The sequence below is a fragment of the Vidua chalybeata genome, chromosome 5 (assembly GCF_026979565.1).
Source record: "Vidua chalybeata isolate OUT-0048 chromosome 5, bVidCha1 merged haplotype, whole genome shotgun sequence".
Taxonomy (NCBI): Eukaryota; Metazoa; Chordata; class Aves; order Passeriformes; family Viduidae; genus Vidua; species Vidua chalybeata.
The window spans coordinates 14,873,450-14,899,150 of NC_071534.1; the positions used below are offsets into that span (position 1 = coordinate 14,873,450).

The 25,701-nt window shown below is 37.7% G+C and overlaps 1 protein-coding gene across 2 annotated transcripts; it reads left to right on the forward strand.

Annotated features, from left to right (window-relative positions):
- The first annotated feature begins 1,041 nt into the window (after window positions 1–1,041).
- Window positions 1,042–24,760, forward strand: NEDD1 (NEDD1 gamma-tubulin ring complex targeting factor). 2 transcript variants are annotated; one of them, XM_053943906.1, is made up of 15 exons: window positions 1,042–1,152; window positions 2,168–2,311; window positions 4,188–4,282; window positions 5,664–5,780; window positions 6,943–7,083; window positions 12,011–12,240; window positions 13,214–13,415; window positions 14,332–14,515; window positions 17,077–17,208; window positions 17,387–17,428; window positions 17,856–18,079; window positions 18,789–18,921; window positions 19,214–19,370; window positions 21,698–21,764; window positions 22,448–24,760. In XM_053943906.1, exons 2-15 carry the CDS (start codon window positions 2,176–2,178, stop codon window positions 22,550–22,552), a joined length of 1,965 nt encoding a protein of 654 aa, XP_053799881.1. In that variant the 5' UTR covers window positions 1,042–1,152; window positions 2,168–2,175; the 3' UTR covers window positions 22,553–24,760. The 2 variants fall into 2 exon arrangements, with proteins under 2 accessions (XP_053799881.1, XP_053799880.1); XM_053943905.1 differs by lacking the exon at window positions 1,042–1,152 and adding an exon at window positions 2,019–2,051.
- Window positions 24,761–25,701: the final 941 nt, after the last annotated feature.

Below are 25,701 nucleotides of genomic sequence, written 5' to 3' on the forward strand. Positions count from 1 at the left end.
GAAACATGACAGGTTTAGCAGCAAATTAGGATTATAAAATGGAGCAAGAGTAGAAGACTTGCAGGAATGCTGTAGATCTCTTAACACTCAGCTGAGAAGGCAGGTGGTTGAAGATATAAATTATGACTAATGATTGGTTAATGAGGATTAATAGATGCAACAAAGACATGATCCTCAACGCTGTAGGGAAATAATGGCATTTTGTGTAACAGTGGCATGATTTCTTTTCTCCGATTCTGAGTTCTCTTCTACAGACTAGATACTAAATGAACCTGGAAAATCAAGACTCCATCAGAAAAGGAAAGTAAATCAGACATTTCAGCTCGACTGGCTCTGAGAGTACACAGGGTAAAGACTCACTCGAAGTCTACAGAAAGTTTTGCTACAGGTTCCACGTCTAATATATCTTTACATTTAGTATATAATTTTTTGGGTAGGGGTAGAAAGCAGGAATGCAAACACCTATCACCCTAAAGAAACTGCTACCTTTTATTTTACCGGATGAAAACAAAAATGTCCCTCCTTCTGTAAAATTCAGCATGGCCAGGGTAACGGCTCTATTGCAAGTCGGGAAACAGATGCCGCAATTCTCCATTGCTCGGTGTTGCTAGAAGTAATGCATTAACTGCTATCACCTATTTCGCTCTGTCGCCGTGATGTCCCCGTGTCCCAGAGGTACGGACACCCCAGATGCCGCCTGTACTGGATGCCTTTTGCTCAGCACTGAAATCTGCGTTTCCAGTTCAAAACGCGGCAGATCTGGTGCGTCTCGGGGGGCTTATTGCGCGGCCAGCGCCCTCTCCCTCCAGCAGCGGCTCCGTGCCGTGCGGGCTCGGGGGCCCGGCCCGCAGCCCCGGCCCCGGCCACCGACCCCGGCGCTGCCCCGCGCGGCTGCGCGGCCCCTGCGGGCCGCCGTAGCGCCGGGAGCGGCGCGCGGGGGCTGCCGGGACGGGGCGTGTGAACTTGGGCGCGGCGCGGCAAGTCGGGCCGCGAGCGCGCGGGGCCGGGGTCGCGCGGCCGGGCCCAGCCGGGGCCGGACCGGACCCGTCCCGTCCCGTCCCGTCCCGTCCCGTCCCGTCCCGTCCCTCAGGCGGCGCTGGGCCGGGCCTCGGGGCGAGCAGCGGGGGCTCGGCCCGGTGCCCGCCCGGCCAGGTGCGCAGCGCCGCGGGGAAAGCGCGGGAGCGGGGCCGGGGCCGGGCGGTGGCGATGCCGAGGGGCGGGGTGCGCCGAGCGGCTCCTCCCGCGGCCTCCGGCGCTGAATTGCTTGTTGAGAGCCAAGCTCTGTGTGAGGCGGGAGCAGCGGCTCCGCGGGCTGCTGCCCACGGAAGGCGTATGTGGACTCTGACTTTCTTGTGTACTTTTGTGAGTGTTAACAGTTGCGGCAGTAAGAATGAATGGCCTAAAGCTGTGTGGAAGCGTCCCGCAAACTTTGGCTAAGGAGTGTTGGTGCTCTCAGCTGAAAGGAAGGCTCACATTTACAGTCCTTGTCTGTTGATAGTTCAAAATTACCAGGAATAAAAAGTTAAGAGTCAGCGCTTCAAACCAGGCACCGGTTAACCTGGCTTTAAGTCTTCAAAGGTGTAGTTCAAAATAAGTAGCAGTATATTGTTCTTGGCCTTTTTGCGTCGTAATGTTTTGTAGGGTGCGATGAAAGGCGACTCACTGTCGCTTGTATTCTACTGTCAAAGGTTTAGTTTAAAGGATTCTCGGATGTCTTCTTTGGAGTGGTGAGATGAACGCTGAAGTTAGTCCTTTAGGTCTGTGCTGCCAGCCTTGTCCTGCAGCAGTTTGATTCTGGTTTGTATATCCCCATCTACTGGTGGGAAATGGGTCCTTCAGATACTCAGGGCTTCCTGGTAGGCAGCTGTGAACTGTGGTGATAAAGCCTTCATTTTAGTCTCTTCATGCCATAGAGGGCCTGGCTTTGTGAGAAAGAAACCACGCATTTCCTGCCAGAGTTCAAGCAGCAAAAGCTTGGAGTGTCTGCTGCTTTCATTCGTATGTGCAGCTGAACGGTACTAACTGTTTAACTCTCCAAATAAATGCTGCAGGTATCAAGAAAACTTCAACTGTACCATTTATAATTGTCATTTTGAATTGTTAGGTTGCCTGGTTGATTTTTAAATTTTATGTATTTACACTTATTCTTTTATTTCTGCCACAACAGGTGCAGCCATGCAAGAAAGCATACGTTTTGCATCATCAGGAGATGATATTAAAATATGGGATTCCTCATCTTTCACTGTGGTGGAGCAGTTCAACCCACATACGCCCTCACATCCAGTCAGTTCACTGTGCTGGGCCAGCAATAGTATCCTTTACAGTTTCAGCCATATTTCTGTGGGTGTTCTGCAAAATTCCAGTGTATTTTTTAGTTTTCCTTTTTTATGGAAGTGTTTGTAAAACAGAGGCCTGATGCATTTTGAAGTCTTGCATAAAAATATTGGTATCTATTTTGACCAGAGTTTTGCGGTTCCTCGTGCTGAAGGGACTTGCAGAATGAGTTCATAATGGTAAATAATTCTGAAGAAGTTTCTCATCTCAGGAGCCCACACTTTTCTAATGGCTGTAATGTGCCTGAATTGCCTGCCAACTGTAAAGCTTACTCATTTGTTTCTTCAGTAGTTGATTATGGTGCTCGCTTTCAATACAGTGCTTAATTAACTGACAAGCTTGAGCAAAGCAACTGCTGGTGTAGTAAAATTCTATACATAGTATAGTGAGGAGAATTGTAATCAAAGATTTTTTTTTTTGTAGGACAGCTTATTGTTGATTCTGATGATCTTTCATAGTGTTCACTTACCTCTAAGCACTGGCTTTCCATTGCTTGTAGCATTTGGAGAGGAAGCACAAACCTGTTGTTGTGTAGGAAAACATTTGTGGGATGGTGGTGGTTTGTCATCAAAATGGATCTGACCCATTTAGGTCTTTCACCTCTGACTTGGAAGCCAGGGAAGTCTTGGATAGTGATACAAGGGGCCAAGTGTACATATGAGATGAACATATGAGAACTCTCAGTGGGCTGTCAGGTAAACAACTTGTGTGGCTGTCACAGGAGAAGGTGGTGGTGCCTCATCTTGATGTAGGAGGCCAGGACGCTGGCACACAGCATATGAGTCCTCCGTGTTCTGAATGTCTGTCCTCAAAGTTAATGTATGAGAAAAAAAGGCTGTACCAATTGGAACACAAATGAATGTTTTAGCTATGGAGCTTGCAGAGAATTTGAAGCGCAGATATAATGTTTTCATGTGTATGCATACACACTAGTGTGTGTTTAGTAAACTATCTACAGACAGTCTGTCTTAGATGCTTTCTTCTACCAAGGCTCCTCTTCGTCTCCCAAAACTGAAACAATGAAGTACTTTATAGACTTGTCAGCTTGTTAAGGATAAAGCATTAGTTCTGGTTACGCATAGTTCTGTAAAATTATACAAATGTGCCTTAAAATAATGCAAGCAATAGCAAGCGCTACTCTGCCTACTGGTTCTGTTGTGTTAAATCCAGCCAATTAACCTGTGTTATTCTTTAATGAGGAAATGCAAAATCACAATGGGCATTGGCCAGAAGACTGAATGATTACTCAGTTTGGTTTGGTGACGGTGCAGATGCAGTTTTCCTGCTCTGTGATTCTATAAATGTTCTTATTACTTTGGAGTACTTGGTTTCATAAAAGGTTCTTTTTAGTCTTTTGTTTTTCTTCTCTCAGTACAGAGTGGGAGAAACTGGCAGCCGCTCTTTGTACTCTGGAAACTGTATGGTGAAGTAGTCTGACATTTGTCATGACCAGGACCATTCTTTAAATCCATAGTCTGCTAACAGCCACAGACATTCCTTTGAACTAGTGATAAATGGGGCTCTTACTTGGAGGTATGGGGAAACAGAATTGTAGACTGGATAAGCTGCCTTAGTGGTAAAGAGCTCTTAAATAATACCTGGCAGATATTTCTAGTATTTTCTATCAAAGAAATTGCTGTCTGTCTTGTATTGGCAAGTAAGGGCTGTAGTTAATTCAAGAGCTTCTTAATGAAAGCTTAGAAAATAGCCTTATGTTTCTGTTTCTAGGTCCCTTCAAGGTCCAGTGCTTTAGACTGTTTAGCCAATCTGTCCTCTGTTCAATAAGGGAAACTTCCTGTTGCTTTTATTAATCACCAGTATCCTACAATTATGTTCCTTAACTTGTGACAAAGATAGATACCTGGCTACTGCTTCTGCTGCTGGTGATAAAATAATTGTTTCAAGCTGTAAAAGCAAACCTGTCCCACTCTTTGAAATAGCTGAAGGAGTAAGTATGAGTAATGCTTTTCCCTCATTTTTTCCCCAGTTCACTTGGTGTCCTTTGTGTCTCACATCTGTTCTGCATATTGGGATCAATGTAATTTTAGTATTGTTAGAATTATGACACATATGTAAAAACATTTCCTTGTGTATTGTTAAACACATATAAAGAGTGGGGGCAATAGTGCTTTTAAAACAGTTCTGTCAGTAAGAAGATACAGATGCAGTTATGCAAATGTGACAACTTGAGGCAGTCATGGTTCATATGTTATCTAATGTGTAAGAAATGGAATAGCTCAAGTTTGAACTTCATTTTCCAGCTTGAGCTGTCAGTACTGTGCATGCCTATGAATTGTACACTGGAAAACATAAGAGTCTTTGGAAGAGTTGTTCTTGGAGCGTACATGTGCCAGCTTGTATTGCAAGAAACAAGAGAATTTGTGTTGTGTTCAAGGCTTTTTTTTCCCTAGTTAAAAGGAAGTGTGGCACTTTAAAAAGCTGGACTTCGTTTTAGAAGAGTCTCTTCACATGGTCACTTAAATAGCTTGTTAGTATTCTAAACCATTCGAATTATTCTCCTTGAATAGCTGTTGTAATGTTAATTTGGACTGGAAATTTTATGAAAAGTTTTAGGGCGCTGAAGCAAACACTTTCAAAAATGGAGTGTTTGTCCTGAAGATTTCAATAAATTTGTCTATAACTAATGCAATCCTTTGCAATTTCATCATGTCAATAATTAGATGGACTTGTTTTTTCTTCACTCAAATCTTGAGAACTTAAAAGTGAATTTTCAACGTGATGGAAATGAATAATAATTTGTCCTCAATGTAGGCCTATCATTAAGATTGACCTTTTTTTTCAAAAACTGGTGCTTCAGTGATTATTTTAAAAAGAGCCACTTAACTGAATTATGAGGTTTGCTGCTATAATATTCCCTGTAATGTTTAGGGAATGTGAAGTATGTAACTTAGACAACTTCTGGATTTCCTTCTAAAGAGTTTTTTTTCTTTAACTTAGGATTTCTTTAAAAAAACCTGAGTACCTGAATAAAATACTATGATTGCTCTTCACGGAGCTATAATTTAAAGGGAAAACGCATATTGGAGGAAAAGGTGTCAAAAAATTTAAAATGGGAATGGGCAAATGTGAGTATTTGAAGGTTTAGTAATTAATAAACTTACATGTTAAAGTGTATTAAATATATGTCCAAACTGGACTTGATTTTAAATGCCTTTTGTTAGGAAATGGCTGTAGAGTACAAATAGGTCTGTCTGTCAGTGGGACTATTTGTACTGATGAAACTGGAAACACACATCAATATGCTTGGAAGTAGATTTGAATAAATCCCTTCCTTATCTTTAGCATACATTTTCTTCTTTCTCCATTAGGCAAAACAGACATGTGTGAGCTTGAATTCTAGTTCTTCATATCTTGTCAGTGGAGGCCTTGATAACACAGTTAATATCTGGGATCTGAAGTCCAGAAAGATTTACCGCAGCCTAAAGGTAAGTTTGGCTGAGGAAGAGCTGTAGCTTTCCACTCCCAGGTTTTGCTGCTAACTGTAAAAAATGTACTTTCTCTAAGTCTGCTGTCTGTCTGGATCAAGGTCACAGATAGGAGCTAACACACATCTGGGTCTTGTTCAAGTTTGTGTTCTTTATGTGATGTAAATAGCAAATTTAACAAACATATGTAACTTGGTGTTTTCAGAGTACAGTTCTATAATAATGTGTTTAAATTTCCTGAATAGACTTCTTATTTTTGCAAATTTTTGTTGGTGTTGTCTGATGGGGATTTTTTCCAGGAGTTGCATTCCAGGTAGTTGCTGTTTTTGCTACGTTGAATGAGAAAACACTTCTGTATTTGTGGAACACTGTAGCAGAACTAATGTGCAAAACTGGGAGATGGTTGTCTTCTAACTGATCAGTATGAATTCTCTAGAACTTTTTTATGATGCACAAAACTATAGGATGGCTTAATATCTTTCCCACATGCCTTCAGTAGATGGTTTGCCCTTATTTAGCACCACTCTTTTAAGACTACGAAACTTCAGCTTTGATTTATCCTTTTTTTCTTTCAGAGTTACAGTTGGAAAGAAAACCTCTAGGTATCCAATACAATATTTTAAATATGTATTCCTAACTTTTGGGTTAGAAGTACTCCATTGTCTTCCCCTATATAGGAATATAGGGGAAAAAATAATATATTCATTATACACAATATCATCACTGTGAATGACTGTACTGAAAAGCTGGTTGGTAAATATATGTGTTACGTCTAAAAGTGACAGAAGGGGAAGTTGTCAGTAGTACATCAGATTAACAGAAAGTATATTCAAATATCACTGGTTTCTGGGAGACTTCACTTTTAAATAATATTTATAACACCTGTAATAAATATCGCTGTGGTTGTCATATTAAAATATTGTATATAATTATGTGTTCATCTTTACTATTTTATTAAAACCACCAATGCAAATGATCAGAGAGTGGTTATGATTGATCTTTGGTATATTTTGCTGCTGTTTTCTGTGATATTCCATACCAACTCTTAAATCTTTCAAAATGTTACTAGATGGTCAGAAAAAATAAGTTGAAGTTTTTTTGCAAAAGCATAAATTAAGAAGAATATCTTTAACACTCTCCCTCTAACCTCCCTTTCCCACAGGAGCATAAAGATGAAATCACATGTGTTGCATATAATTGGAATGATGGCTATATTGTTTCTGGATCTTTGAGTGGTGAAATCATCCTACACAGTGTTACCACCAATTTATCAAGTAGTCCCTTTGGTTATGGCAGCAGACAGGTAGGCTGTCTATGTTATTGTCTATGTCTTTCAGGTACTAAGCTTAATTTGCAGTCTTTAGAAATTGAAAGTACATATCAAGGGCTTTTAAGTTCTGGTATTCTGTTTCATTTTAGTTATTAAGAGTGCCCTTAAGGAAAGGAGAAAGCAGACTGCTGTGTGCATTATAGCCTTAAATACTAGGTAGCATCAAAATACAAATTTCTCAAATGCCTTTTTTTCTATATGGGTTACAGCAAATTTTACTTGGTAGGCACTGGCTCCTCAAGAACAAACTTTGAGATATTTTAGAAGTGATTAAAGCACAGTTGGCTTTACAAACCAAAGCAGAATTTCAATTCACTGCTCAATGTATATTGTTACAGAGGGCAAAGACCATGCAGACTGGGTTCTAACTTATTCAAAGCTATCTGTACAGGAGGGATGAATACGAGTCTGTATTTGGAAATAAGTTTATTTAATCTGGAGATGAAAATTGCACAGCTGCTCAAAGAGAGAAATAATGAGGTTTTATCTTACCTGCTTAGGTGTTTAGTTAGTATTTGGGAGAACTAGTTCGAAGGAAAATTGTGAACAAGGCAAACACAAAACATATGTACTACCTAAGAACCTTGGTAGGGTTTGCCACTGCAAATCCTTTCTGCAGGCTCAAAAGATATTAAAAGAATTAGTGGATATCACAAGGGCAATTCCCTTGATACAAGAGCATTTGCAGTAGTAAATGAGCTGTGTTGTCCCACTGGAAATTCCAATGTGTGCTCTTAGTGAGAATTGTCTTGTCTTATGGATAGCCATGTATTTGAGTTCTAGGCATGCTTTCATTTTTTACTGAATCTTTTTTACAGAGGTTGGAGCTGCCTAGGGGATGCAGAACTGTTGCTTTGGTCCTAAACCTGACCTTTAATGTTGCAAGGAATGCTGAAGTTGTGACTTATTCCTTTTCTGTTACTGCAACAGCTTTTTCATTCTTAGATTGCAGATAGTGTCAAATTAAATTCTTCTCCTGTCTCGCATGAACAGTATAATGTGGTGAAAAATCTCTTACAATCTCACAGCATCTCGGGAATTATGGTATACTTTCTGATGAAAAATCTCTGTTAAATTTAAACTATTTCTGCTCCTAGGTGCTGCAGTGTCTTTGATCCATCGCCAGTCTCATACTTACATTGAAGCAAAATTCTATTTCATACTTGGTTTGATCTTAAAAATCCATCTATATAGTCAGGTCATTTTTTTTATTTTATTGTTGTGATCTTATGAGGAACGTGTATGCGAGGCAGGAGCAGGGAGGTCCATGGCTGGATTATGCAGCTGAGGTGAATATCCAGAGTGCAGACTATGCTACTAGTTAATTGGAAAATGAAGAAATTCTTGTGAGGATGATTTGCATGAACCTGTTTGATATATTCAATTCTTTCCACCAGAAAGTGATGAGGAGTAAGAGATATGCCATGAATAACTATTTTGTCAGATGAAATCAAGAAGTCTGCTGCAAAGCTGAATGACCTTTAGGATGGATAAACATATTTGATGTGTTAAAGTAATTGCAAACAAAGAGCTCCTGTTCACATCCTAAAGGGTCTACAACATTTTCTTAGGGAGGGCAGTTATTTGATTATAGCTTTCATTTAAAGGGAATTGAGCTATGATTTTGTAATGAGTTGGCTAGTTGGATGTCCCAGCTTGTCTTTGATCCTAAAAATGTTCTTTCCTTTTATGTGCAAAAATGGCTCTATTATTGTTTGGGGTTTTAATTGAAGAATTGGAGAATTGATTCTACAGTGAAGAAAATATCTGAAGACTTGTGTAATTCTGTTAAATTTAAAAAGCCTTTACTTGTTTTATAGCTTAGGGGCCAGGTTTCCTTAAGAGTAAACTTGAACAGATAAACAGTGTATTATACTGTTTGATCCTGGTACTATTTTCCTGATTTAGGAAGGGTCACCACTCCATAGTGACTTTTTTTAGAATTGGGGAATGTGAAGTCTAGCTAACCTTAAAAATTTTAGCTTGTCTGTGTTTGATTCATCATGATGGAATGTAGTTTCCATGCCAGTTAATTTCTCATGTTGTGTAGATTCTACAAGTAGTAGAATAGCCCAAGGTTGCCATGCTTTCTCTGACTTCAAACAAAATTCTTTTCATAAGAGCATTGGTCTATATTCTGTTAATTGATTTTAATTTAGAACACCTTTGTGTTTTATTAGAATTGAGTTCTTGCAGAGTTGTTTGCAGATCCCATAATTTGTCTTTGCTGTTGGCATTCATTTAGACTACCAGATTCTTATCTGCTTGCTGTTGTGAGGATAAATTAAGGTTTGTTTCAAAATACAATGTTTGTACAAGTCTTCACTGCCTGATGCAGTTCTCCTAGCAACAGGATTTAGTTTAGCTGTTTGATCAGCTGGCTGATTTGTAAAGGAGTGTGATGGATTCTGGCCACTCCATACAGTGAAAAGTTTGTCAGCTTTTAAAGCTAAAAGTAGGGAGCAGTGGTAGTATGGGGAATGTAGGTATATGAAAGAAAATGGAGAACTTGTCCAGACCTGTGAGGTTAAAAGGATAAAGGAGAAAATGAAATGGATGACTTGGTAGGATAGCAAAGGAGGTTTGAGAAGAGGTAGAAGAGAGTAATCTTGGTGGGCAGAAGGACAGGAGTGAGAAAAATGAAACATGAGCAGATGCCAGGGCAGTAAGGAGGAATGTATTTGGAGGTGAAGAGTTGAGAGAACTGTGAGGGTCAGGAATATTTCCCATGTAGATCCTGCTTGTAGTTAAAGCTGTTACTCCTGAATCTCTCTGTATTTTTTTCAATGTAAGCAAACAGAAAAATGATGATAAAATTGTGACCAGTAGAGGACCATATTAACGATGAAGAGTTGTGCTCATTCCTATTTGAATAAGAGGTTGAAGGTGCCACCTCTTTAAAGCAGGTTGAAGCAATTTGGCTTCCAGCAAGATACACAATACAAGTGCTGGAAATGATGCTGGAAGAATATGAAACAACACATATCTCCATTAAAATGAAGCTAAAGACAAAAATAGGATGAAGGCCAGTACAATGTGTTGTGGTGTGGTCAGAATACAACAATAGCTTTTTGAGAGCATTTTCAGGCAAATAAAATATTTCAGCAGTCATTGGACTGGACTTGAGTAAAGTACTTGATAAAGTGCTTTGTGAGAAAATACTAAGTAGGATGGGTAATAAACTCATTATATTGATAAATCAAACAAATATTTTCTTTCATTATCTGTCTTGTTTAATATTTTCAGTAGTGCTTACGATAGTAGAAGTAAGGTCAACAAAACTGGGGAAGGGTCTGGAGCACAGGTCTTGTGAGGAGCAGCTGAGGGGATTGGGGTTGTTCAGCCTGGAGAAAAGGAGTCACAAGGGGACCTTATTTCTCTCTACAGCCACCTGAAAAATAGGTACTAGCAAGGTGGGGATTGGTCTCTTCTCACAGGTTACAAGCAATAGAAGAAGAGAAAATGGCCTCAAGTTGCACCAGTTTAGATTGGATATGAGGACAAAATTCTTTTCTGAAAGGGTAGTGAGACATTGAAACAGGCTGCCCAGGGAAGTGTGGAATCTTCATCCCTGAGAGCATTCGAAAAACACATAGCATTCAAAAAACACATAGCAAAAAACACATTTAGGGACATGGTTCAGTGGAGAACATGGCAGTGCTGGGCTAAGGCCTGGACTTGATGATCTTTGAGATCTTTTCCAGCCTTTACAATTCTGTGATTCTAGGTAGAGCTATGACGAAACCCAGTGGGACGGTGTTTGCCCATAAGAGAGTCAGTATCAAAAAATGATTGAAACTGTAGACACAGGAATAACTGTGATGGAGTAGAAATTAAGACACCAGATTTAGGGGACAACTGAGGCTCTTATTAGTGTAGGATTTCAAAATTCCCAAGGGAAAGGAGTTGGATTTTTTAATATAAAATGACAATGACTAAAACAGACTCAGAGCAAAATATTTTGAGGATCATAAAAGATTTTAGTTGTTCATATTCAAGAAAGATTCATACTGGGAGAGTTGCAAACAGACTGATGGTACTGAAAATACAGTCCTGGGGGACTCTCATTTTTTTTTTAATAGCAAAATAAAGCCCAAAGGAGGGTGAGCTTGCTGTTCTTTAAAATGGGATAGCAGCACTGAGGAATTAGGAAACTGTTTGACTGTAAGGGCATTATGGTCCCAGGAACAAATAGATGCAGCTGGGTCATAAGTAAAATTAATCAGGAAATTGAGTACTGTAGTATTAGAGCAGTGAGCTTCTGAAACATCCTCTGAAGCAATGTGCTGGAAACAAAATATCTTTTCTGAAAGGCAAGTTAAGTTCCTGGTTTTGCGATAGCAAGGCTGTGTGTGATAAAACACACATTATCCTCTTCTGTGGTCTTAGTCCACAGGTTGAAGTCTGTTCTGCAGGACCTACTTGCCTAACTCTGGAGTTGGTGTGTCTTATGAAATTGGCTGATATCCAAGTACCTCAAGTCAGTGAAGGGGAATTAAGTTTAACATTATTGGCATTGGCAGAAGACTAGTTGGTGAAATAATGTAACTTTTCACTCCTTTAATTTTAGATGTGTTGTGGGGGTTTTTTGTATGAAGGCATGATATTTGCTGAAAATTTGAGAAACTTTTCTGGAAGTTTCATTTTTCTTCTCCTTAATTTTGCTGATCAGCTCATACGGTACCCCGTAATAGTAAAAAAAGAAAGTCTCACCCCCAATAGCAAAAATGGCATTTTACTGCAAAATTATTTTTTCTGTTTTTACTATTTATATTTCAGAGTTCTAAGCCTTTGTAGACTACTTTAAGTTTATATTCCTAATCTGCTTGTGTCTTTAGAAAATAATTTAATATAATATTTAATATTGGTATTAAAATTCATTTTTATATGTGTTTTACAGCCTATTCGACACTTGAAATATTCATCCTTTAAGAAATCCTTGCTGGGCACTGTTTCTGACAGTGGAAATGTAACTCTCTGGGATGTAAATAGCCAGAACCCATATCATAATTTTGAAAATACTCATAAAGCACCAGCCTCAGAAATCTGCTTTTCTCCAGTCAATAAGCTGCTGCTTGTAACTGTGGGTTTGGATAAAAGAATTATTCTCTATGACACTTTAAGTAAAAAGTGAGTATGTGAAAGACCTTTTGACTTTAGAAGATTCCTTGTTTGGGTTTTATAAACTGAAAAAACATGTCTAATTATGACATGAATTATTTCATTCAGCCCCCATGCAGAATGGTTGAAGTGGTTGGCATATTGCTACTGGAGAACCTGTCCCATAGTCCATTTTAACAAACAAACAATTGAAAAGCGCCAGGGCATGTGGGAGCTAATTGAAGTCCAGTTTATGGGTGATGTTCTCCAGTGTTTGTGTATGGGCTTTTCTTGTTGATAGAGAGCAATTAACTTCTGTGAGGGGCACTACAGCCTGTGCCAGCCACCTGAGCTTAGCTTGCCTGCTTTTCTGATTAAGATAAAAGATGTAACTGTGGTGCACAGAACTGCTGAGATAGGGGAGAATATTGGATGAAAAAGCAGGAAGGATGGGAAATAGGTGGTGGGACTTTGTAGTAGGAGGATGGAATGGCAAGTGGTTTTGTGGGACATTGGTTTTAAAGTGAGTAATGCTTTTACTCTAGCTGAATAAAAACAGGAGTCTGTTTGCATTTTGGAAGGATGCAAGCTAAAGGATGCAAACTGAAGTTTTTCCTAGAGCTGTGGGAAGGGTAGAGTTGATAGGCTCGGGAAGCTAGAGGATGAAAGAATGTATGTAGTATGATTGCTGCTACAAGTGATGATACCAGTAAATAATGTTGGAGTTTGCTATTAAGAAAGCAATATGATCCTGTCTTCATGAAGTCTTTTGGGGCATATGCAGTTTTTTTTCTTGTTAAGCATGAATGCTTAGTGTAAGCCTAATTCACTGTTTCTTAAAATAGTTCACGGAATTTACTTGGCACTGGAGAAGTTGAACTACTGACCTGTAGCTGAATTATGAAAGCTTTATATATATATATATATCTTTTAGATATTTTGTGTTGAAAAGTCCAACTCATGAATTCTAAAAGATTCATCCTGTCCTTTCTCATATTTGAAGGTTACTGACAACAATTGTAGCGGATTTTCCTCTAACCACAGTAGACTTCATGCCTGATGGTACTACTTTGGCTATAGGATGTTCCCGGGGAAAGATCTGCCAGTATGACTTAAGACAACTGACATCACCAGTGAAAGCAGTTACTGCTCACAAAGGCTGTGTGAAATGCATACGTCTTCAGTTCAGCAGCACTTTTACCAAGGTATTTTTATTGTTCAGTATGCAGATTAATGAAAGCAATTATAAGTTTAAGTTCTGAAAAAAATTTAGAATTCACTTTCTAAGCATTACAGATGCCAACAAAATGGGATCATACCAACATAGGAATTATAAACTGCTTAGTCTTAACTGCTGTTTTAGGCGTTGTTAATGTGGAATTCCCCCCACTCCTGGCCTCAGTGTAGGAATAAGTGGAACTTAGAGTCTTCTAGGTTTTTGGGTGTGGATATGCTACCTTTGCAGATCAGCTTATAGCACCTCTGGTTATTTGTAGGCATTAGCAGAAAGGTCTGTAATGGCCCTTCTGCTTAAGGAGAAGACACAGGGCTGCTCACCTGAAGAGATTTTTTATGTCCTATATATGGACTTTTGCTAGCATATATAAACAGTGTAGAAGTTAATTAAATAATAGAGAAGATTTAAGAGGTTCTTCCAAGACTTAATTAGGATCTACTTTATTGAGAAACCCTGTGCTTCCATTTAGTGGACACTGAGAGAACCTTTGAAATGGATTCTTTACCACTCAGAGACTTTACTTCTCCCCTAGCGCACTTACTGCTAGTGGTTAACTCTTCCTGTAAAATTTGGAGTCTCTAATACTGTAATCTCTTTTTTTCTGCTGTGTCTAAGCCTGGGATTAAAATTGAATCATGCAGGGTCACTCCACTGTTAAATTGTTGCTATCCTTGTGGAGGTCCTCACGGATGTTTCCCATGCTCTTTGAAGTTACACAGAGATACCTTTTTTTATATTTATAAAGGCATATCTCCTAGGCAACCTTTGCAACTTAAACTGATTTTTTTTTTACTGTTTTTAAAAAGGGAAGTATATTGTCTTGTATTTTTACTTCTGGCTGAAGGAATAATGGCTTCTCATAATTGGTTCTATTTTTTCTTCAGTCTAACATCACAGGTTCTTCAAATAAACCAGTGTCCAAAAGAGTAGAAGTCAAAGCTGGTAGTAATCTTGGAGGAATTCAAAATACTGGCATCAAAAACATTGCCTCTCAAGCATCAGCAGCAGTTTCCTCTCATCTTACACTGACAAATGAGAATAAAGGAGAGATTTTTCAGGAGAAAACAGGTAATGTTGTGTTCCTGCTCTTACAATAGTTGGCATAATGGGGAAGTTGGAAGCAGTGTTTCATGTTTTGACCATTACAGTATAAAAATTTCACTGAGGGAAGGGCATTTGTTAGGAAGTATTGTGTGTATGTACGTGCACATACAAATACTTATTTTCCCTCCCCACTGTGTAACACATGCTGTGAAACTGTAGGAGGTAAATTGGGTCCTACTATAAACTTAAGACACATGAAGTCTTAAAATTGTGATGATACTGTGGGACTACCTCTTGCATTCTGACTTATTGCAGATTATCTTTATGTACATAATGTAGTTTCTGATGCAATGTCTGCATGGAATGCAGAGTTAAAGATTTGTAATGAAAAGGAGTAGCAGACCACATCCAAAAAAAAAAAAAAGCAACCAACAAAACAAACAAAAAAAAAACACCTAGGAAAACACAGAGAAAAATAGCAACCTAGTCCAAAAACCCAAGTGACAACTGAACTGTATTTTTGTGAGAGGCATGATTCCAGTATTATCACATGGTAGGAAAGATGTTAAATATAGTTACAAGTATGATTAGTTGTATAACTGTACTTGCTATCTATGCGTCTGAAATTAACAAGTTCTTTGTAAGAATTCTGAGCATTCCAAAACTCCCACTGTGTGAAATGTAGTCTTAAAATTTTATTTATTTCAAGAGTTCTGAAAATATCAAATCAGTAACAGTGCTAGTTTGATTCTTCGAAAAAAATCCTCAGTCCATTTTAACGTAACAGCACTTTCTCCTTCCCTTTTAAAATAAGGAGAAACACATTTAGTAACAGTAATTAGTCAATAAGCCACTGCAGTCCATAGGGATGTGTATTAATGACCTCCCTTGGGTATGCAGTGAAGTATGAGGTGAAGTCAAATGTTTCCTCTGTATGAAGTGTTGCTAATCAATGTTACTGAATGGTGTGGAAAATTTTATTTTGGTTAAAACGTACGATTTATTATCTTTATTTGAAGACGTAATGGCTGTTACCCCTTAAAGAGGACCATGCATAATAAATAAATGTTTTAAGAAAGTAAAGGCTTACCAAGCAAAACAGTTTTCCTTAATCTGAGTGTTAAATTTAAAAGTAAAAACCTCTGAATACTGCAGAAGATATTGTCTTTAAGGTTAAAAATGGGAATGGATGAGATACCACAAACTTCATTTGTTGTCTGGAATTTCTTCTAGAACCTGTTCATAGGCTTTAACTTTAGAGAAATAAGGGGCATTCAGTAAAGTAATCTGATAACATACTTAAACAAAATTGAGGCTTTTTGTCACAGGTATTTTTAAGGAGGTACAGAAGTATAAATGAAGTCAGGATGTGATGAGAAACTTGGATGTACTTTGAGCTGGCTTCCCATGAACTCTCATTTACCAACTGTTCTCTGCTTTAAGTACCTTACTACATTTATATTTCTGGGAATGGGTAAAAGTGCACAAGATATTTTGGCCCAATTTTATGCTTTTTCTACATAGATCCTCTAAATTCTGATGCACAGGTTGATGCTGCACTTCTGATTTGATTCAGTATACCAAGTATTTATTTAATTAGCAAGTGCAATCCTGTGTTGGTGTCACAATTGACACATCTGAAGGAGTGAAAAATGTAATATATTAATACATTTAAATGTGAAATCATAAACATAACTCAAGTTCCACTTAATGTAAATACTTGGACATGATTAATTGCAGTCATCCACACAGTCATATTTGGATCACTTCAACAAGTAATCCCACGTAGAGAAGTACTTGTAGGTTTTATGAACATTTTGTGAAATTATGAAAGTTATTTTGGTGGTTGTCTGAGCAGTTCAATTCCCTTTCTAAAAACTGTAGTTTGAATAATTACTGGGGATTTTTTTGGACTTAAGATATGCTTCCGTTCTTCAGACAACTGTCCTTGGTACCATGCATATAAAAAGCATTTTTCCCCTCTGGATTGGGTCAGGGAAGGGGCTTGAAGGTAAAGTGAGGAAAGGTCTAGGAACAAGTTTGGTTGAGGTTTTCTTGCCTGCAGTTGTAGCTTCAATTTGACTTTCTAATAGAATATATAAGTTGAATTTCTAATATTAGAAATAAGCAGAAAATATACTAACACTAGGTAAGCTTTAAAAAAGGAGTTTCATATAATTTTCCTTGGAATGCTTAATGGCTCTAGTACAGCAAATTTTTGGTCTTGCAGAACAAATTTATATTTTTATCATCTGAATGTGGTTGCCTTATTAGCAGAAGGTGCAATCACTAGTTTCATTTCACCTGATCCACCATAAAATTGCTGCACCCATCATATAGATTTCTCTGAGCATGGGTGGGTTCTCCAATTTTACTATCCTCCTCTTTAGCTTTTAGTTGTAGTCACCTTTGTTGACAGCCCAAATGAGGAAGTTAATATTGGCACTCTAACTGGCATCTGCAGACGGTTCTGAAGTGGTTACTGGACTTCCCAAGTATCATCTTTAGTATGAGATTGTTTAGCCATAATGTATGCTATTTTTGGAAAAGGTCAATTACTAATGGAATGATATTGCCCTTTGAAGGTTTTCCCCATAGTTCCAGCTTGGATGTCATTCCATCTAAAGAAGCAGATCATGGGAAAAGTGCTGAATTAAGTCATTTTGATGATTTGGGTCGAAGTAGTTTAGGAGATGTGTTCTCTCCAGTCAGAGATGGTAAGTTACTAATACTGAAATTTGTAAAGCGTCATTCCTCTGCATGTAGTGTGACAAAATGTCACTTGTGACTTACTGACTGCTGTACCTACTTGATATTTTAATTTGTCTTTGATTATGAACTTGGTGCAGTGATACAAATAAACACTTCATTTGTCTATTTTCTGCTGTTTTATAGATATTATTGCAAATAAAGTGACTGAAGATCCTCAAGGAAATGGTAAGCATATGCCAGTGATAGGTCTTTGGAGGTCTGTGCTAGTTCTCACACACTGGTTTTGTCATAACATTGAAAAAACAGAAATGACCAAAGCAGACACTGAAACAATTTTTCTGGGAATTGTCTGACACATTAAGCGACACAACATGGTAACAGTAAGTCAAGAGTATGGTCCTAAAGTGATTGGATTTTTTTTCCCTTTATACAATTTATAGTGATACACAGAAACTTTTCACATTTTATTACTTTCATAAGGATGAGGGCATCATAAGTTGGATGGAAGGATGTAGCTTTTTGTGGAGTACATTTTTTGGCGATTTCTTTTGTCAATCAGTTTTGTATGAGTGTGCAGGCATTTTAACTGTGGGGTAGATGTGGTGTGTGTGTTTATTGACCTGTGTGTTTCATCTTTCCCTTTTCATTTTAGGCTTGGATTTCCAGTCCTACCTGTTAGGTTTGGATTTTCTCCCACAGCCAACCATTGCCTTTCCATTAAAAAGAAACCTAGTGGGCAGTAGTGCACAAGGGACACAGTCTAGCCCATTGCATGCTCTTGTGGGATCTCCAATTAAAGAAGAAGAGGAACATCCAGAGACTGACTCTAAGAAAATAAGTCTTGGAAAACAAGAATCTAAAGATGTCTTGAAGCAGGTATTCTTGTTATGAGTGGTCTTTTTAAGGTCTTGTCAGAATATTACTGCTTGAAGAATACTGAATAATGCCCAATCTGATTTTATTTTGCAACTCTGTTCACACACTGTTAACACAAATCTGTAAAACCTTGTGTGATTTAGGTGAATTGGCCTTCAGCAATGGAAGATAAATGTATGTTTGTCTTAAATAAGATCAGGTTACTTAAGTTCCCATGAAACAAAACAGGTAGCCTGAGGAATATTTTGATTTTTCTAGAAAATCAAGAAGGATGGTTGTACCAGTATGATCAATTGTTGTATGTTAGGTCAGTTCCACTCTCTTCTTTCCCTGTTTTGCATCTTCCTCTTTTTCTTGAGATATCTTTCATATGTCTCTGCACAGAGCTTAGCTACTTTTGTATTGCTCTTGAGAAGTCTGAGTTTGCTAGGAGTGATACAATCTAGTCACAACATTTTTTATGTGAAAATCAGAGGCCCCTGCCTTTTGCACTTTCCTCTTTGTGCCTACTTGAGGCAATTGGGAATGTTTTACCAATCCGCTTTTCAGATATCTTGCTAGGAAATGCATGTATTTCTGAGCAGATTCGTAAAAGCAAAAATGTTTGAAGGTGCATTTTGGAAAACTTAGTCTTCAAGTGCAATTAGACAATTGTAACAAGTAGATTTAATCTTTAAAATAATAATAATAAAAAAATTTCTGTTGTCAGGTTTCAAAATCAAGCTTATCAAGCATAGAACCTTCTCCACTGCCATCTACTCCTGATGTAAATGAGAAACTAGTGAAGACTATTCAGGCCCATCCTGCATATGATCTACCAGTAAATGGTACTACCTCACCAAGTAAGTTGATAATTTTGGCCCAGTTCTAGGTGTGGTTGGTTGTAAACTGACGTGAAATCTGAAAAAATGGACTTGATCTCGGTTCTTTAAATCAAGCCAGCCCTCCTAAAATATTTCTAGTTGCCTCTGAAAAGACTAATTCTAAATGTGATTTGTTCTTTTTGCTAAGGAGTATTTGAGGTAAAAGTAATTAAATAAATAACTACTTCTTAAAAAGTATCAGTGTAATGCAGTATATGAATGGTTTTTATTTGTCTTGAGGGTTCTCAGTATTTTATTTTCAATTGTAAAGGTTCAAAGATAGCATCACCTGTCACTGCTGGAGTTGCAAGTTCATTGTCAGAAAAAATAGTAGAAACCATTGGGAGTAGCAGACCGAATGCACCTCTGACAGCAATTCAAATAAACTTCATTCAGAATATGATACAAGAAACAATGGATGACTTCAGGTACTGGTGTTCCTGCAGAGTGTTTTGTTTTCAATGACATGTTTTCTTAATGAGGTGTTTCAGCATCTGCTCAAACAAATTTCTCTTTGGATTAGAAAATTACACCATTTATAGTCCTATTTTTGAAAAACTAGGTATGAAACTTAGTTTTTAATAGCTCTGATGACTAATTAGTCTGATGCCTCTGAGGGCTGTTGGTATATGACTTTGCTGACGTTTCCAGTGAGTGAATATTTCTCAGATGGTAAATTTAGTCTGCATGGCAAGGTCTCTACTCTTTTCCTGAAGCCTTGCACTGGTTTCTTTTCCTCCTTGCTCTTTTCCCTATCCCAGCAGGAGAAATTTCAAGTTGACATTGGGGAGAATTTGACATAGCCAGTTGACTTGTGTTGGCTTTGATTGTTGTTATCTTGGCATGTGTAAGGTGAAACAGTGTGTGTGTATTTCTGCTGGTGGAACTTTGCATTGAAATAACATCTGTGCTATAAGTGATGGTTGGTGTGAGCTTATTTTATGGATATCTAACCAACATTCCAATTGTCTTGAAAGAAGTCAAATTAGCATATTAGCATACTAGCAAATTAGTCTATTTAGAGTAGAGTTTAAAGAAGGTGGAGAAGTTAAGAGAATCTTATCTAGGGCATCACTTCCCAAACCCAGTTTAAGATGAAGTAGGTTGAATGGAGATGATGGAGAAGAATTTTGGGGCAGGGGAACTGCTGTTGTCTTGATGACGCAAAGCAAAATTAGCTTAGTAGGTCTGTGTACTATGGCTGTTCTGTATCTGCCAACAGAAAAAATACATCAAATGTTATTTTATGTCTTTACATAAATGTAGTATGGTAAAACTCCCCTGGGATTTTTTGGCAATAAACACAACATCTGATGAACACCTGTAACTGATGTAACTTAAAATGCAGTCTATGTATTGCAGATGTGTTTTCTTTTACATCTATGTTCATGCACCCTAGTTATGCTTGTGAAGTTATGCTTGCCAGTCTTTTACTTCCAGTACCTCAGATCTGGAGCCTTAAATATTGTGTTTCTCCTCTGACCTATACTTTCTGGAGTGTCTGGAAGGCTCTACTGGCCCTTTTCCCAGTTTTAAATTGCAGATACATTTAAACTGATCATGAAAGATTGTTAGTACTGTGGTCAGTAAGAGGGAAGTGAACTATTGTAAGCTTCCCATTGCTGGAACTACCTTTCATTTGCTGGAACCTGAGGAAAGGATTTTTATCTTCCTTGCCTGAAATTCAAGTAAAGGGGGGAAAAACGATGAACCTTCAGGAAAGGACCAGGAATAATATGTAGTTCATTTGGTTCCAAAAAGATGTTTGTTTCTTGATCTCCCTGTCTTTGGGCGATAACCTACATCTTTGGATTTATAGGATGCTAGCTGGCATCTATACTTGATACACTCAAAGAAGATTGCCTCCAGTAGGTGTTCTGTAGCAAAATAATCTGTGGAAAGAGAAAGTGAAAATTGCCTTTAGGTTTGCTGTATGTTTGAGGAAAGGAAAATGAAGTAAGATCTGTGTGTGCCCACTTAAGAAACACCTTGCTTTGTCAGGCCAGTGGTACCCATAGCACAGTATTCAGTCCCAGACAGCTGCACTGTTTAGGAAGAACTTGTCAGCTTGCCTGCTTTTCTGTGAGCTGTTCTCCTTGTTCTTCCTCAGCTCCTGGAACTGTTGTATTAATGTCATGATCAGAGGCTATTTTCAAGCATGTTTTTTGTAGTGTGGAATGGTTGTCCATGAATTAACAAATTCATGTCCACTTTGCAGACAACACTGCCACTGCTTTTTATGTAGATTAACCTGCATTATTCCATGGTATTGAGAATAATGTATCACTTACCACAGTTGATGTTTTGGGCATCTTTTACAAAACACTGTTGAAAGTCATGTACTGAAAAGGTCTATCTTCAAGTACAGGTAAATATCTTTCCCTGTGGTGCTTATGATCAAGGGATTGAAAATTAGCTTTGAATGGTAAAAATGAGAGGAGTTTATAGCTTGCGAGTGAAAAATAATCTTGATATCACCATGTCTATATTTGTGTTTCTAAACTGAAAAGTCCTGCACCACCTTATGTGCTGAAAAAAAAAGATACTTATAAAAATCAGTATCGTAACAAAAGTATTCCAAAATAAGCTGTAGAATATTATGTTACATGGTATAAGGGTTTATAGACTTTTGATGAATGAGGTGAGCATTTTAACAAGTGAAGGTGAGGAATTGCGGAGTTTTGGGTGCTGGGGGTTGAGAGAGACTGCTTCATAAGTAAGTCTAAGCATCTTCCTTTTGCAATTCTTCCCCCAGAGAAGCATGCCATCGAGACATTGTAAACTTGCAAGTGGAGATGATCAAGCAATTCCATATGCAGTTGGTATGTACAAGGACCATAATGGGAAATATATTCAGTTTTCAATTTTGGTAATACTAAGGCATGCTATCTTCTCTCAAAACTGAAAATCTATTTTGTTTATTAAGACCAAGAGAGGGAGGATTGCATGTGAAGGAGAGGGAAAATATGAATGGGAATCTGTTAAATTGTTTTTTCTTTGATTAATAAAGGGAACCTAGGGGTTGAGTAGGTATGAATTCCGTATTTCGGGAGTTACAAACAAATTCAGCTGTCCTTTGGAAAGGGCCAAAGGCTGGGATAAGGAGAAGATAGATGGAATTCAAATAGAAAGCTTCACTTGTAGATACTGTATGCATACTGAGCTGTTCAGTATTCTTTAGCTTCACCTTTTTATGAATCTTTGTTCTTTTGATCTGCATTAAAAAGACCTTGTCTGGGTTCTGAGCATTTTAATGGAATCTGCATTAGTAGATTCTCATCCTGAAGAACTGCAAAATATCCTTTGATAAAATATTCACTAATGTATTAATGATCAAAATACTGTATGTCAGCTTAAAAGGGAAAATCTTACTTTTCTTATCAAAAGTTTTTAAAAACAGAATTATCTACGTTATTTCTTTTTTAAAAGAATATGAAAGCCAATAGGATAAAACTGGAATTATTAACTTTATTGCTACTGAATGAGACTTTTTTCTTTTCTGTAGAATGAAATGCACGCTTTACTTGAAAGATACTCTGTAAATGAAAGCTTAGTAGCTGAAATTGAGAGACTACGAGAGGAAAACAAAAGACTGAGGACTCACTTCTGAAAGATTTACATTGCTAATTTTATTAGCGTGAACTCACTACAGGTGGTGTGTTGTCTGTGACAGATCATCATCACTGAAGTATTGTTTGAAGACCTATTACTATTTTGAACATGAATCTATTCTTCTGAATAACTGGTGTAAGATACTTTGTGTAATTATAAAATTTGTAGCAGATAGGCACTGTATAAAGAGCATTTGCATCCTCGTGCTGACCACCTTGCAATGCAGCCTTCTAACAGAAAAACTCCAAGGATACATACAGTATTGGAGTTTTAGCAATACGTAAAGTGCCTTTTCATGAACAAAATCAAACCAGGACAGATGCTTTTACTCTAAGAACTTTCTTATATATACCTACTTTTCTATCTGCTTCTTTATTCTGCTGCTGTCAGAAGCAATCACTACAGCTTGCCTTTTCAGATACTTCCCTGGAAGAAAAAAGGGAGTGAAAGCCCCTCTTTTGTGCACAACATGGAGTCTTGTTTACAAAGAGCTGGAAAGTACAGTAGTCAGTTAAGTTTATTCAGCTGGCAGCTCTTCTGTCCTGAGCTTGAAAAACTAGAGCTTTCAGCTAGAGCTTGAAAATATTCCCAAATTCGGTGCCACAGTCTTTCTTACTGAATTCATAAGTTTGTTGTTGCAAATGCTACATCAACTGCACAAGGAGATTTTTTGTTACTACTTTGGCTATGAATCTAGAATTCTTTTTATTTACATGTAATTGAATGTTGTCATAGCTTGTCTGATTTGAATGCAACTTTAGTCTTCAAAATGTAAGTATATTAATAATATAGCCATTAATAATACACCAATGTGTAATTGAAACCTTTCAGTCTGACTCAAGCACCTTTTGTGCCTGACCTCCCCTTCCATTGGTAGTGAGCAACTCTTGATATTGAGCAGTTGTGTTGTAATTTTGAGTCATGTTGGTTTAGCATTATTGTGGCCTTTTTCAGATAGCTGCATACCAAATCTATTATCTTGTATTATTAACAACCATTAAAGAGCAATCATTACTTCAGTAGCATAATAGTATCATACTGGTATGTCAATATTTCTGAAATGAAGCTCAGTAGGAAGTCCTGACTATTGAAGTGCATGGGATATTTGGCTTGGCCTTTATTTTGACAAGAAGATTAAATTAAAACTTCAATTTTAAATTACTTTAAAATCAAATGCAAATTTTAAATTGTATTAAAATTTCTCTGAAAGACTTCTTCTACAGGTGCTTCTTGCTATTTAAGTTTTTCTGGAGGCTTCTTAATTTTCCATCTAATATTTGCTTGTTTCTTTTCACAAATTCAAAACTCAAGCAAAGTCTGAACAACATGGCAGGTTAATTATTTACAACATCTAGTGTTTAAATCCATGACGACACTCTGCTACTAAATGAATAGATAAATAAATGAAAGCCATAATATGTAGTGTAACTTATTTATGTTGCAAAACTAAAGAAAAACTCCAAACATGTCTATAATGTTTCCTTACCTTTAGCTTTTTTTAAGAAAAGAGACTTCCTTTTTTTTGATGTCATTTAATGAAAAACAGTCTTGTAACAAAATGAGGGTGTTCAAATACCTTTTAATATTAGGGAAATTACTTTAAATATCTGTAGTTCTACTGCTTTTAAAAGCTTTTAAAAATATTTCTATTTCACATATAACTTCATATTGAAAGGAAGCAAAGAAAGTTGGGGTATTTTTACTAACTTAACACACAGCGTAGAGAACTCTTTGTTAAGTTCATAGGATATGTAAGCTTGACACATAGACTACACAGTTCATGAAGACAGTAGTAGTTGAAGGTAGCAAAAATATCTTAGCATCCTTCTATGTATGCTTTTCAGTGTTAATGAAGTAACCTGGCATATTTCCATCTCTTGATTTGTTCAAGTGCTCTTGCTGGTGTACCTGGATGACAGCAGGGAGTTAGACCATTATCTTGGGTATTTTGCTTATAGGTAATTTGGTTTCCTGACACCGAACTGTATAATGTTTTTAATTCCTCCAAATGGAAGTGACTATAGCAAGAGTGATTAAAAAGATTTTTAGGGCTTTTGTCCATGTCTCAGGATTACTGTAGTGCAGGTGGCTTACACATGGTGTGTGAAGACCCACTCTGCCTATCTCTATAAGGGTATGTTTTGCCTTGTACACAATCTGATTTGTATATTAAAATAAAGCTTGTTTCAACCTTTTTGAGAAAAAAGCTGTGGTGACAAACTTATTAAAGAGAATAATCTGTATTGTAGTTGTTATGCCTCATCCAGCACCATCTACGTGAAATTCTGGAGTAATCTCTCTTCTGCCTTTGTGGCTTCATGTAGACCATCCAATCATTTCCACAGAAATGTTCACAATACCTCATGGTCTTGGAGTAAAGGACAGATGAGCAGTTCTCCCTTCCAAATTAAAAACTGTTACAATCATGTCAGAGAGATCATATTTATAGCTAAATATTGCATTCAAGCAGATGTTTTGGGCAGGAGGAATAATCTTGTCTCCTGAGATTCTTGTCTCCTGAGGTCCTGGTGAGCTGGACATGCTGCTTCTTCTTCATGTTAAACTTCTGGATGTTTAATTTTTTTAAATTCCCTTCTCATGTTAATACAGACTTTCTGTGATGAGAAGTTTATTTGCAGTTTCAAGGTATGTAGGGCTTGAAAACTGATTTTGACTAATTGATTTATTCTCATAAAAATGCAAAATGCCAGCATGTTCTTACTTCCTGGCAGCAGTCCACCAGTGCCCTATACACACACTGTATTCTTCATAAGCATGACAAGGATGAATTTGGAATTTGCACACTGCCCCTCTTGCACAAGGAACATGGCATACTAGAAGAAAGAACATGCTTTACAGACTGCATTGCCAAACTGTACTTGCCAGCAGATGCCCTAGATACTAAAAATGAAGATGCAAAATGGTTTTAGATTATTTGTATATAAAGGTAACAGATCTGATACTGCTGAGTGCTTAAGGCTGACAGGTGCTGTGTCTGTGCTACCCACCAGTGCTCTTGTGTCTTTGGGTCATTATGGTGCGTGTCAAGAGCTGCACCTTCTGGTCTGGCTGAGTACAGCCATTTTCACATCATCTCAGGCCATGCATCTGGGCAATACTTATGAACAAATTCTCAGCTGTGGAAAC

Coding starts and splice junctions, on each gene's coding strand:
- NEDD1 (XM_053943906.1), top strand. CDS start 2,176: ATGCAAGAAAGCATACGTTTTGCATCATCAGGAGATGATATTAAAATA. Junction 2,312..4,187: donor ACTGTGCTGGGCCAGCAATA/GTATCCTTTACA, acceptor CTTGTGACAAAG/ATAGATACCTGGCTACTGCT. Junction 18,922..19,213: donor AAATGGTACTACCTCACCAA/GTAAGTTGATAA, acceptor TCAATTGTAAAG/GTTCAAAGATAGCATCACCT.